General features: G+C 48.3%; 1 protein-coding gene across 1 annotated transcript in view; it reads right to left on the bottom strand.

The window, feature by feature from the left end:
• CAPN13 (calpain 13) overlaps positions 1-12,612 on the bottom strand; it is a 90,545-nt gene that overhangs the window by 19,745 nt on the left and 58,188 nt on the right. The window contains exons 9-11 of the mRNA XM_055540589.1: positions 8,932-9,006; positions 6,758-6,903; positions 4,625-4,776 (exon numbers count right to left, since the gene is read on the bottom strand). Coding sequence (XP_055396564.1) covers positions 4,625-4,776; positions 6,758-6,903; positions 8,932-9,006 — 373 coding nt within the window. The remainder of the gene's footprint in view (positions 1-4,624; positions 4,777-6,757; positions 6,904-8,931; positions 9,007-12,612) is intronic.

Raw genomic sequence — 12,612 nt, 5'->3', positions numbered from 1 at the left:
AAGCGGTCTGAGTGCCTGTGAGGTTAGGTTTCCCAAACTCTGTCTTTCCTTCTCCATCCTTACCCATATTTTGGTCACCTTTCACCCACAATATTTACTAGGGTGGGGGTGGGGTCGTAGTGGCGGCAGCAGCTAGCAGGAGGGTGGTGCCAGGGATGTGGTTGTAAGAAGGGTTGGAGGACATGCCTTGAGCTTGTATTTGCATTGCATGCATCCTAGTTGTGGTGGATTTGGGGGCTGAAAAAGAATACAGGAGGCTAAAAATACCCATTAGTCCTGTCTCTCGTCTTAGAAGGAATCAGCAGCATCAATCTTATCTATCAGGGGCCAAATGTTGAGGATGTTTTCATGGTTGCAGCCTCTCTGGGACGTCAAGCCAGAGAACAACCCAAGGAATCCAGCTTTAGATGAGCACAGCTGAAATATTTCCTGTGTTGTTGACCTGTTTGGAAGTTCTAAGCTTATGTCTGCTGCAGGACATAGCAAGACTGAACTGGCAGCCACCGAACAGCAAGAGACACATGGAGGTCAAGGGTGTTGGAAGAGGCATAGCAGTAACAACAGATGGCAAGGGCGGTGGCCATACCTGATAGTCGACCTGTGGGAAGAGAAGAAAGGCAGGTTCAGGAACCCAAACAAAAACCCAAATGTGAGTAGATCCGAGCAGCCTAGCCCAGGGCTCTGTGCTCCTTTATCTTGCATGCCCAGCCTGTTCCCTGGAACATCCGGGGGGTGAATGGGCACCATCACTCTTTCCCCATGTGAAGCTGCAAGAAAGGAAAGCCAGCTGCTGTAGAGACCTGAAGGGGAAGGAAATCAAGGGTGGGGGAGGTGTTTGAGGAGAAGGGAGTCTTCCTTTATCATCTCAGCTTGGCTACTCTTCACAGCAATGATGATAAAATTGAGAGGAAAAGGTAAATGGTGATGGGGACTGGAGGGAAGACAGAACCTGGATCAAGTGTAAACTCTCCAGCTCTGGAGCTCCAATGAGAAGGAAACTTGTTTTGTCAGATTACTGTAAAGCATGATGGGAGCTTGTTCTAATGTCCCCGCCCCACTGTATCCCAGCGTTTGTAGGGATGTATATGTGTGTCTGGGGAGATGTCTATGTTCCAGTCTGCCCATGTTGTAGAAGGAAGCACTGAAGATGGAGTCCCATTTTTAAGCCACTTCAGGGTTTACCAAGTAATTCCATGTAATGTATTGGGTTGTCACAGTAATCCCAAGCAGAAGGTAGGCTCCTTATTCTATGAGTGTGGAAACCGAGGCTCTGTGGTCTCAGTAGCAGAGGTGAGAAGAGAGAAAGCTGTGTTGCTTCCTTTTCAATTAATACCCACCACCTCCAGGCACTGTATTTCATGTTGGCATGGGTTTCAGTTCTATTCTACTGCTGATCCTTGGCTCCACTTAGGCGTATAGACCATTTGACTTGCCTTCTTTAGACATCTCTGGAGCTCAGGGGTGAGCTGGAAGGGAGGCGGAAAGTCCAGCCTCGGGGAGGATGAAGCTTGTCCACCTTTCCCTTTTTCCTTTCGGTCTTCTCCCTGCCTATTTGCATATCACCCATGTTTGGTTTGCTACAAGGCAGAGCCATGCTCCCATAGCACTTGGAGGGTCACAAGCCCATGCCAAGGTGGCAGCCCTGTACCCACAACACCACTGGAGCCCTGGAGACTTCAAAGCATAGTTGCTGGCATTAACATGGCTTATTTCTCAGCAGAACTGTGGAAGGACCCCACAAATGTCTCTCGAGTTTTCAAGGTCTGGACTGCTCTTTGGTGTTTAGAACCCTCTCTATCAGGATCCTACAAGATGCAGTGGGATCTCCAGGGATCCTGAGGAGCTCATGGAGCTGCACGTTGTTGTTGTTTAGTTGCCAAGTCCTGTCTGACTCTTTTTCGACCCCGTGGACTGTAGCCCACCAGGCTCCTCTGTCCATGGGATTTCCCAGCCAAGAATACTGGAGTGGGTTGCCATTTCCTTCTCCAGGGGATCTTCCTGACCTAGGGATCAAACCCATGTCTCCTGCATTGGCAGGCAGATTCTTTACCACTGAACCTCCTGGGAAGCTGAGGTCTGCATGACCCTTCAGCAAGGTGGGCAGATGAGAAATAAGGCAGCCAGTGTTCTTGCCTGGAGAATCCCAGGGACTGGGGAGCCTGGTGGGCTGCAGTCTATGGGGTCACACAGAGTCAGACATGACTGAAGCGACTTAGCAGCAGCAGCAGTTGGAAAGTAGACAAACGGGCTTGGCAACATTTAGAAAACAGATATGATTAAAATCTTGCTCCTGAACCATAAAGACTCTGGGCAAATCAGTAAACACAAGGCTGCTACATTGTCTGGCTCTGGAGCAACATAGAATCATAGATGACAATACAAAGTACACACCCAACTTGTGTGCAATGGGGACAGCCCCCATATCCTCTCTGGACTTCTCACATTAGGAAACAGAAGAGTAGGCTGAAATATTTTTAGTAGCCCTGTCTGGTCCTGAACTGTAAAAGTCTGACTGGGTATACCAGATGCCTCATTCCATCCCAGCCTTTCTCAACTCCTTTTGTTTTGTTTTTCTCAGAGGTAGGGAGCTGGGGGACTTTGAAGTTCAGGGTCCTCTTAGGAGGCACCTGAATCAATTGGGATCCTTGGCCAAACACAATGGAAACCAATCTAGGGTGGAGTGAGCAAAAAGTCATTTATGGAAAGGAAAGTCACAGAGTCAACGGGAAATCTAAAGAATGCAGCTTGGAAGGTGGGCAGGAATGAAAAGAGGTGGCTACACAGCTGGACACCACCACCGGATCTGACTGCATTGCTGCTCATGGGCCCAAAGATTCGCTGTAAAGAATCCTTCAGCTGACCCCACGTCCTTTAGTTACTTTCTCAAGACTCGAGCCCTCGAGTGACCAAGAATATCTGATTGGACAAGCCTGGCCCAACAGTCTACTCCTTTGTATCCAAGGGCTGGGAGAGGCAATATTTGACCTCTTTGCTGCAGTGGGAGACCAGGCCCTGCCTAGTCCCCGCCCACATGGAAAGGGCTCACATGTACCCAGTGGTGATGAAAAGGACAACTGTCCACGACAGCATCCAACGATGTTCTTTTGATAGTCTCTGCTGGTTTGAGGCGCCTCAAAAGTATGGTCTTTTCCACTGATTTCATGCACTAGAAGTGGAAATGTGTTCAGAGATAACAGGACCCAAAGGGTTCTCCACCTTCTAGAACCAGAAGCATTGTTTTTCTTTGCACTGTGAGCATCACCAGAAAGGCACATGCCTAAGTCCTGCTGAGAGCTTTGGTCCTGGGGCCACAAGTTCTGGTCTCAGGCACACCCCTGTCACCATCTTGCTGCACCTTGGGCGGGACATTCATTCTCCCTGACCTGTGACTTCCATATCTATAAAAGCAGGTGTACTAGGGTTTTTGAGACAATGAATGTGAACACACTTGGAACTCTGAAGTTCTCTATCAGCAAGGCCTTCCTGTTAGAGTGAACCATAGCCAGTACACAAGACTGTTTCAGGACCCAGGAGTTCTGCCTGTCCATGAGGGGGCTGAGGCCCTAGATGTGAATATTGCCTTAGTCTCGGCTAACATTCCTGGGATCCATCCTAAAGATGCCATAATCAGAGCTCCAGTCACACAGATGATGGGTATACTGAAGGCCTGAGAGACATCTGGTGCCCAGTTCCCAGTTCTGCCATTAACTCTGACAATGTCACTTCACCTCTGACATGGGGACAGAGGATCCCAGCATTGGATGTTTGTGCAGAGAGGCTGCAGGGTGTATGCTTTGAGGACCCTTCACTTGATCTTTGGGATGCATTAAATTATTTGGGAAAGGAGAAGGGATCAAGGGTGTCAGATTTTCTTTCATAACTCCTTTATTTTACATGGTATTAAAAAAAAAAAAAGAATTCCCTGATCATCTACTCACAGTTAGGGTGTATGCAGGTGAGTATGAGTAGGCGAGGAAAGGAGATGACCCCTTCAGAGCTGAAGGGCTGGCTGGGAGAGCCATGAGAGGGGAGGGGAGGGAAGGGGAGGTTGGGTAGAGAGGAAGGCCTGGCCTTGGATGAGTAGCCAAGCAGATGCTTGTAAGCCAACCATGGAACTTTCACCAGACTTTAGTTTCAGCGTGAGAGAAAAATGTACCTCCCGGATGTATACCCAGGACTGTTTTTTTCCCTTAAACTCCTCCCAGAGTGTAACCAATGATCCTCAAACATTCCTGGGTATATGCAGTCTCCAGAGAGCTCATTACAATGCAGACTTTCAGGCTCTGCCCAGGGGAATTGGCTGGGACTCAGCAGGTTGGAGGGCGGTCCTGGGAATATGCACTGTTGCAACAGCTGGCCTTGGACCAGCTTACTTTTTGAGGAACAAGCATTAGAGCCACCAGCATACCAGGAAATTGTGACAAGTGACAAGGACAGGAGGTGTGGCCCATTGCACTCTTCTGTCTCAGGTTTTCCTGCAAATTTATAGACTTGAACCAGGTGAACTCAATTGCCCTTTTGGTTTTATCTCTGAGTCTGTTGCCAAGTGAAATTTCCCAGGCTAGTCAGTTGCTTTCTCCACCCAAGGTGTATGGAAATGTCCCCAAAGGACAAGCCCTGAAACATACTGCCTTACCTTGAACACCTCATACTTCAGTGGAAATGTCCTGTCTTTTGCCTTTAAATTTTGTGGCCCAATGTTGAAGGACATGATGACATTGTTGTTTTCCATGCTGTCTGGCACAGAGAAGATGTATTGCATGCCCCTCTGGTATCCTGCATGAAAAACAGCAGCGATTGGACCTCAGCTTGTCCCTGGGGTTCTGGGATGGGACCATGATCACTTCAGAGAGCCAAGCCCAGTTCAGTGGGTTGTGGAAGAAACTCTGGATGTGAAGACCTACGACCAGGGTTCCAGTCCCCATAGTTACTAGTTGTGGCACAAGCTGCTTTATTTTGTGAGCCTTAGTCTCTTCTTAAAAACAAGGAGGGAAAGTATAGTTCCTATGTGATGAAAATGTTTCTTACACTGTAAAATGGAGGGCTATTTTTACAAAAGGCTTCCCTGATGGCTCCATGGTAAAGAATTCGCTTGCCAATGCAGGAGATGTGGGTTCAATCCCTGCATTTGGGACGATCCCCTGGAGAAGGAAATGGCAATCTACTCCAGTATTCTTGGCTAGAAAGTCTCATGGACAGAGAAGCCAGGTGGGCTATAGTCCATGGGGTCGCAGAGTCAGACATGACTTAGTGACTAAACATAAACAATTCTTATGATAAGTGGGATTCCAGAGGCCTCAGGTATATATGAGCTTATGCACTGGTGACAACCATGGAGCCATGAAATGATGTCAAACCCCCAAGCACACATGAAGACAGAGGAAGAGAGGCTGAGAGATGTCAATTCATAGAACTCTGCTACCCAAGTGTCCTCACCAAAGCCAGAGGGAGATCACTAATGTGAAAACCATTAGATTCAAATGCGTGGGAGATAACATATGAAAAATAAATGAAGATAAATCAAGATAGAGATGAATTAGTAAACCTCAGAAGGTTAAGGCACAATTGGGAAGCTCTGAAAGGCCAAGAGGGAGACATATATGACCTCACAGCTTTGTGAGGATCAAAGATGATACACTCAAGTGCACTTAGCAGCACATAGTTGGTGCTGTTGGCTGCCTCCCTGCCCTCTCTCCCTTGTAAGGAATTACTAAAGATGGCGCCAATGTATAATTCTGGTTAGTTCCTTGACCTGCATATATCTAGGGAAGAGGGCTTTAGCCCCACAGTCGGGTAGATGGAGCTCAGGAAGATTAAATCAGTCAACCTGCTGCCTAAGAGTGACTCAGTGACTTCTCAGAATCTGCCCATGGCCTCCTGGTGACTAGCTTCTCTGACCAGCAGAGTGAAAAGACAGGGGAGGGTGGGTGGTGAGATCATTCAAACACACTATTCTTGGCAGGCTGGGGCCAAGGAGAGGGAATGCGCATGTCGAGGTGCAAGTGCACACACACACACACACAAATACATTGTTTGCATAGCCTTTCCTATCCAGGTGTGTGATCACACTCAGGTTCATCTTCAGAGGGTGATATTTCACTCATCCATGTCACAAATGGGGAGCCGAGGCAAAGTGAGACTGTCACTCACTCCCTTAAAATCTCATCAATAAAACTCATCTTCTAGGAGCCCAAAGACAGGCTCTGAGGCGCCCACCTCTGGGACCTCAGTACGGTGCTGCAGGTACCAACCAACATCAACCAACAGGGGCAGGAGTATGCTCCCTGGTGCCTGGATGGGGCTTTGTGGCTTCCAGGGGCAGACAGAGATGACTAATTTCACTGGGAACAGTTAGGGAGACTGAGGACAGAGAGACCAGAGCCACAGAGCCAAAATGTGGCCAAGACAATGGTTGAACTCAGGCCCTGACACATGTCCAGACTTCTTCTCACAGCCCTCCCAAAGTCCTGGATAATCACTGAAGTGCAACGGCCCCATTCTAGTCCTGGGAGGTGGTGGAGGTTAGCAGAAGGGCTGTGGGAAAGCAGGAAGCCAGGGGAGGTGCATCTGAGAGCCTCCCACCCACCCCCTCCAGCAATCATTTCTCCTGGAGAAACACAGTTGTCCCTTTGGGCTGACAAAGTCCTCCCCTTCTTTAGGCTGATGGTCTAGAATCAAGGGCCACTGAGAGCTTAAGCCAGGATAGGGCAAGAGCTGGCAGCTTCTCACCTGGTAGAATAATTACTGTCATAGTTACCTTCAGTGTTTCCTGGAATTAAGTGGTCCTTAAACATCATTTGGGACCATCTTTCATGGGGCGTGCTTCCATGGTCCAGGCTGATTGGAACTTGGTTACATATAAACAGGCCAAAGAAGTTATCTCGGAAATCTTGACATGACATCCTGTTATAAACAGAGACATATCGCTTTAGTGACCACTGGTTTGTTCCTTGGGTGCAGGTTCCCATCACTTTACTGTCCCTTTGCCTGTCAACTACAGTATCCACTGATTTACCGCTGTCCTACCCAAAGACCAGAACCCCATTCTGGTTCATTTGTGGGCAAATGCCCTTCTGATTTCTCCTGGGAGGACAAGTGAAAGTGAAAGTCGCTCAGTTGTGTCCAACTCTTTGCAACCCCATGGAATAGTCCATGGAATTCTCCAGGCCAGAATACTGGACTAGGTAGCTGTTCCCTTCTCCAGGGGATCTTCCCAACCCAGGGATCCAACCCAGGTCTCCCACATTGCAAGCGGATTCTTTACCAGCTGAGCCACCAGGGAAGCCCAAGGACACAGTCAAATTATGGGGAGGACAAGGACACAGTTAAATTATGGGTTCCGCAGGCCCCTTTTCTGACCAGCAAGATGACTGTCAGTCTCTTTCTGTCCTGGGTCCTACACTCTGCTAATAAAATCACCTTTCCATAGGCCCTTTGCCAAATGCACTATTGAAGTCTCGTGCTTATGTGTGCTCAATCTCTCTGCTGTGTCCAACTCTTTGTGACCCCATGGACTGTAGCTCGCCAGGCTCCTCTGTCCATGGGATTTTCCAGGCAAGAATACCAGAATGGGTTGTCATTTCCTTCTTCAGGGGATCTTCCCGACGTAGGGATGGAACCCACATTTCCTGTGTCTCCTGCATCGCAGGTGGAGGCTTTACCACTGAGCCATCTGGGAAGCCCTTATCAGAATACAATGGATTCAACACCTAAAATCACGCCTGTGATTAAAGTTGCAAGACTGGAAATATTTTTCTGTCTAATTTATATTTGTCCCTCTGATTCTCAATTACTTAGACCTAGTCTCTTTTTCACACACGCTAAATTTTATTTAAATATGTCGCTAAAAAACTAGACAATTCATCAGAGAAATGTCCATCTTATCCTTTACAATGTGAGTGTAGGGCTGAGGATGTTTTTTAAATTTTTTAAAATAAAAATTTTTTAATGTTGTATTAAGGTATAACTTATTAACAATTTTTCAATAGTTTCAGGTGGACAGCAAAGGGACTCAGCCATATATATACACGTATCCATTCTCCCCCAACTCCCCTCCAACACCCAGCCTGCCACGTAACCCTGAGCAGAGTTCCATGTGCTATACAGTATGTCTTTGTTGGTTGTCCATTTTGAATACAGCAGTGTGTACATGACCTCCTCAAATTTCTTAACTATCCCTTGCCCCTGGCAACCGTAAAGGTCATTCTCTAAGTCTGTGAGTCTCTTTCTGTTTTGTAAGTTCATTGTATCATTTCTTTTTAGATTCCACCTATAAGGAAAGTCATATATTTCTCCTTCTCTGTCTGACTTAACTTCACTCAGTATGACAGTCTCCAGGTCCATCCATGTTTCTGCAAATGGTGTTATTTCATTCTTTTTAATGGCTGAGTCAAATTCCATTGTATATATGTACCCCATCTTCTTTATCTGATGATATGTTTTAAAGCACCTAGTCTTACATAGCTGCTGAGTGATGACACTGACATCTTACTCAGAACTCCAGAGAGAGGGCTGGGAGGCTAACCTCAAGTTGCTCTTCTACGATTCATGCCAGGAAAGACTGTGGCACTCCAGGGTTCCAAAAAGACAGCAAAGAATTTACATGCCTGATAACCATGCATCCTGGTTGCCAGGAAACTGCTGATTTCAAAGCTTCAGTGCCAATATTCCTTTTCACCATTAACATCTGCTGCAAGTTCTAATATTTCAAAGTTGAAAGACCTTTCATGCAAAGACAGAACACACAGTATCTTTTTCAAAGCTTTGGTGTCTTGGTGGAGAAAATAAGCTCCTTCTATATAGGTCTCTGCAAAGCTAATCCTCATTCTCACAAAAGTTTAGGGAAAGGGTGGGGATTGAGGGTTTGGGCAACGGTTCAAGATTTAAAATATAATAATAATTTTAAAAGTACCAAATAATGAAATACAGTACCAAAACTCGCCATTGTCCTTATCCTCATACAGCTGGCTTTTCCGTTGGTCGTGGGTTTCCTGCCACTCCGGAGACCTGGGCGTGGAGAGACAGACCATAGGATGAGATCCCCTAGGATGTTTCATTTCAACCACACGTGCCCTGACAGGGGCCCTTTGCACAGGCCTCCAGAAGTTTCCAGGTGCGAGTGGACAGTGTCACTCTACCTGACGATTCTTTCTATGCTGACAGCTTCTACACTGTCCCCAGCCTTATCCTCTTTCCTGACCTTTAGAAGGATACATGCTGTGCTTCATCCCTTGTCTCCACCAGAGCCCCACCATGACCTTGAAATCAACCTATTCCAAACCATACTCACCCACTGCCTTCTCCTATTGCCCAAGTGAGAACATGAAGGGTTATTCTCTCTTGTACCCTCCACATCCAAGCCATCACCAAATATTAATGATGCCCTGATTCTACCTTCTAAACCCCTCTCAAAACCATCCAATTATTTCCATCCTTATTGCTGTGTTCAAGTTCAAGAACCCTCATCTCCCTCGTGGACTGGCCTCCCAGAACTCAGCCCTGCCCACTTTCCTATTCATTCTCCACACCTCCAATCAAAACGATCTTTCTAAAGCAGAAGTCTGATTATGGCAGTTCCATAAACACATGAAGCACTGCCCCACTACTCTCAGGACGAAGTTCAAACTCTGAAACAGAACTTGACCTCTGCCCACCTCTCCAGCTTTACCTGAGCAGCGACCTGTTCTCCCTGCCCTTGAACTACACACTCCAACAATAATGAATATCTTTGTTTCTTAGAAATGCTGGCCTGTTCGGTGGCCATGGCAGCACCCAACCTCCACCCCACCTTGGCCTTCACCATGATGCTCCCTCTGCCTGGAATACTCCTCCTCCTTTCAGTCCTGAAGCCCAATAACTTCTATTCATTTTTCCTCCTTAAAGTTACTGCTGCTGGGAAACCTTCCTTGTCCCCACTGTGGTGCCCCTACTTTGAGCCCGCACAGCACACTGTACCACTCCTGTCCCAGCACTGAGCATCCTCTGATACTAGTGCCTGTATATATCTTGTCCCTCATTAGCCTCCAAGGTCCATGAGATCAATGACATTGCTCAGCATTGCATAATATCATCCGACACAGGGCTTGAACACATGCCTTGGCATATAGTAGAAGAAGTGAAGTCAAGTCGCTCAGTCGTGTCCGACTCTTTGGGACGCCATGGACTGTAGCCTACCAGGTTCTTCCATCCATGGGATTCTCCAGGCAAGAGTACTGGAGTGGGTTGCCATTTCCTTCTCCAGAGGAACTTCCCGACCCAGGGATCGAACCTGGGTCTCCCGCATTGTAGGCAGACGCTTTACCCTCTGAGCCACAGGGAAGCTGTCTACATTTCTTTGAGCCCCTTTTTTGCGGGGGCGGGGGAGGGGGGGAGAGAAAAAAATACTGGAGTGGGCTGCCATTCCCTTCTCCAGCAGATCTTCCCGACCCAGGGATTGAACCTGGGTCTCCCACATTATAGGCAGATGCTTTACCATCTGAGCCACCAGGGAAGTCATAGAGTAGAATGCTATAGTTTTATGCTGGCTTAATAAACAATTAAAGCTGTCTGCTTCATTGGGACGATGTGTTCCAGAAGCTAGTCCTAGGGTCTACAGTGAAGGATACTCTTATAGGAAGAAGGGAGTAGCTGTCCCTTCCTTTCCAGCCTGCTCCTCAAAGCAGAGGCATGCTCATAGGAGATGGGCCCCATAGGCACAAAAGTGTAATGAGATCTTTCTCTGGGAGTAACTTGCAGGGTGTGGGGTGGGTCACCTCTGAGCCAGGAGAGCAAGGCAGGGATCACTCAGGCTTCTGGCTGCAGGCTGAGCCAGTCAGATGTGTTACTGTAAAATGGTAATTTTATAATTAAGTGATAATTACATTTTCTGCAGTGTGTAAGGGAAAATAAATGTAGTGTAAATCAATACGCTATTGATTCATGCAAGTTTGCCTTTAAGTGTGTGTGACTGAAATTTCTATTATGGTTGAGATTAGACCATCCGCTCTCCCGATCTGTCTCCAGTTCTTAAAAACTAGGGAGGGAATTGACCAGCGCATGGGGAAAGTGAGGATGCAGCCATGCCACTTCCTTCCAGCCTGGTCATTGGTGGGGGATTGTGAACCTCAGCCCTCAGTCATGTGATCCACCAGAGAAGGTGTGGTGGGCTCCACCCCCCATTCCTGCTCTGCACACTTCTCTGCCCCGTTCAAAGGCCTTCATGAACCCCAGGACTCTAGGGCACAAATCTAAACTTCTCAGCTGGCACCAGGCTCCCTGGCTCCAGGCTGTGACACCTCTTTCTCTCTTGTTGCACTCCCCAGGCCAGCTTCCTGGCCCTTAACACACTACCAACAAATGTGGCTAGGCACAGCGGCCGACACTTCCCTCCTACCTAGGGACCACTTTCAAAGTGAGTTATACCTTTTTTTTTGGTTGAACTCCATTCAACCCCATCCATCCATCCCTGAACAGACCTGCCCGTGGGAAGCTTCTCTTCCCTCACCTCTGGGGTCCCTAGTTGCCTTCACTGGCCATTTGATCTCTAGCACAGGGAAGATTCTGATGCTGGGAGGGATTGGGGGCAGGAGGAGAAGGGGACGACAGAGGATAAGATGGCTGGATGGCATCACTGACTCAATGGACGTGAGTCTGAGTGAACTCCGGGAGTTGGTGATGGACAGGGAGGCCTGGCGTGCTGCGATTCATGGGGTCCCGAAGAGTCGGACGCGACTGAGCGACTGAACTGAACTGAACTGAGCAGGGACTGTGGCCAGAACATCAGCTCCTGTGAATTTCTTGCCTCTTTCACTCAAGGAGGATGTACTGCAGACACCTTCCCTTCCTCTACTCCTGCTGTCGTGGCCAGCCTCAATCAGGGATTCTGGCTAATCTGACAGCCCCCGCCACAGTGGGCAGCTTGGAGTGATGATGGGGAAGGTCGGGGGAGGGGCTTGGTAGCGCTATGGATACCCCTGGGGAAGAAAAGAACAGAGGTACAGTAAAAGGAGGGAGGGCGGCAGGGAGCAAAATTGCTGTCCAGTGGTTCGTGGTTTTGCAAGTTCATTCCCCTTCTGTCGGGGGAGAGGGGATTAGCTGCCCTTTTTTCAGAGAGTATCTGAGATTACAACAGGTTTACTCTAAGTGAGGTAACCTATTTCCTCGCTCAATCTCTCTCACGTTACTACCCTCCAGCCCCACTTGTGTAGACACCTCAGCTGTTGGGGCTCACACAGGATCCCGGGACCCACACAGTAATCATACACCACAAAGCCTGGGCCACAGGGGTCAGGACGGGGACAGGGGCAAACTGGCCTTTACCTCCAGGACATGCTTCTGGAGGTAGTGTTGATGCTCACTGCTTGTTGGGCCTGTTCTCTTGTGCTCCTGAATGCTTTGCATTTCTTTTTGGATCATCTCTTCCTTGTGCTAGGCTGCCTTGGCCTCTGGACTCTTTCCATGGACCTAACACAGGTCCTCAGCGGCCTGTGGATGGGATGGGCCTCACTTGAGGAGAGGAGCCAAGAGGAGCCAGTCTGCTGTGGCTGGCCCTCCATCCCCGCTCAGGACTGCTGTGTCATTCTTAGTCAGCAAAGGGGTGGGGACCAGGAGTTAGTCCTCCTGGCAGCTGGGAAA

This window comes from Bubalus kerabau, chromosome 11 (assembly GCF_029407905.1).
Source record: "Bubalus kerabau isolate K-KA32 ecotype Philippines breed swamp buffalo chromosome 11, PCC_UOA_SB_1v2, whole genome shotgun sequence".
Lineage (NCBI taxonomy): Eukaryota > Metazoa > Chordata > Mammalia > Artiodactyla > Bovidae > Bubalus > Bubalus kerabau.
Note: the sequence above shows the minus strand (reverse complement) of the source record. Positions and strands in the feature narration are given on the sequence as shown.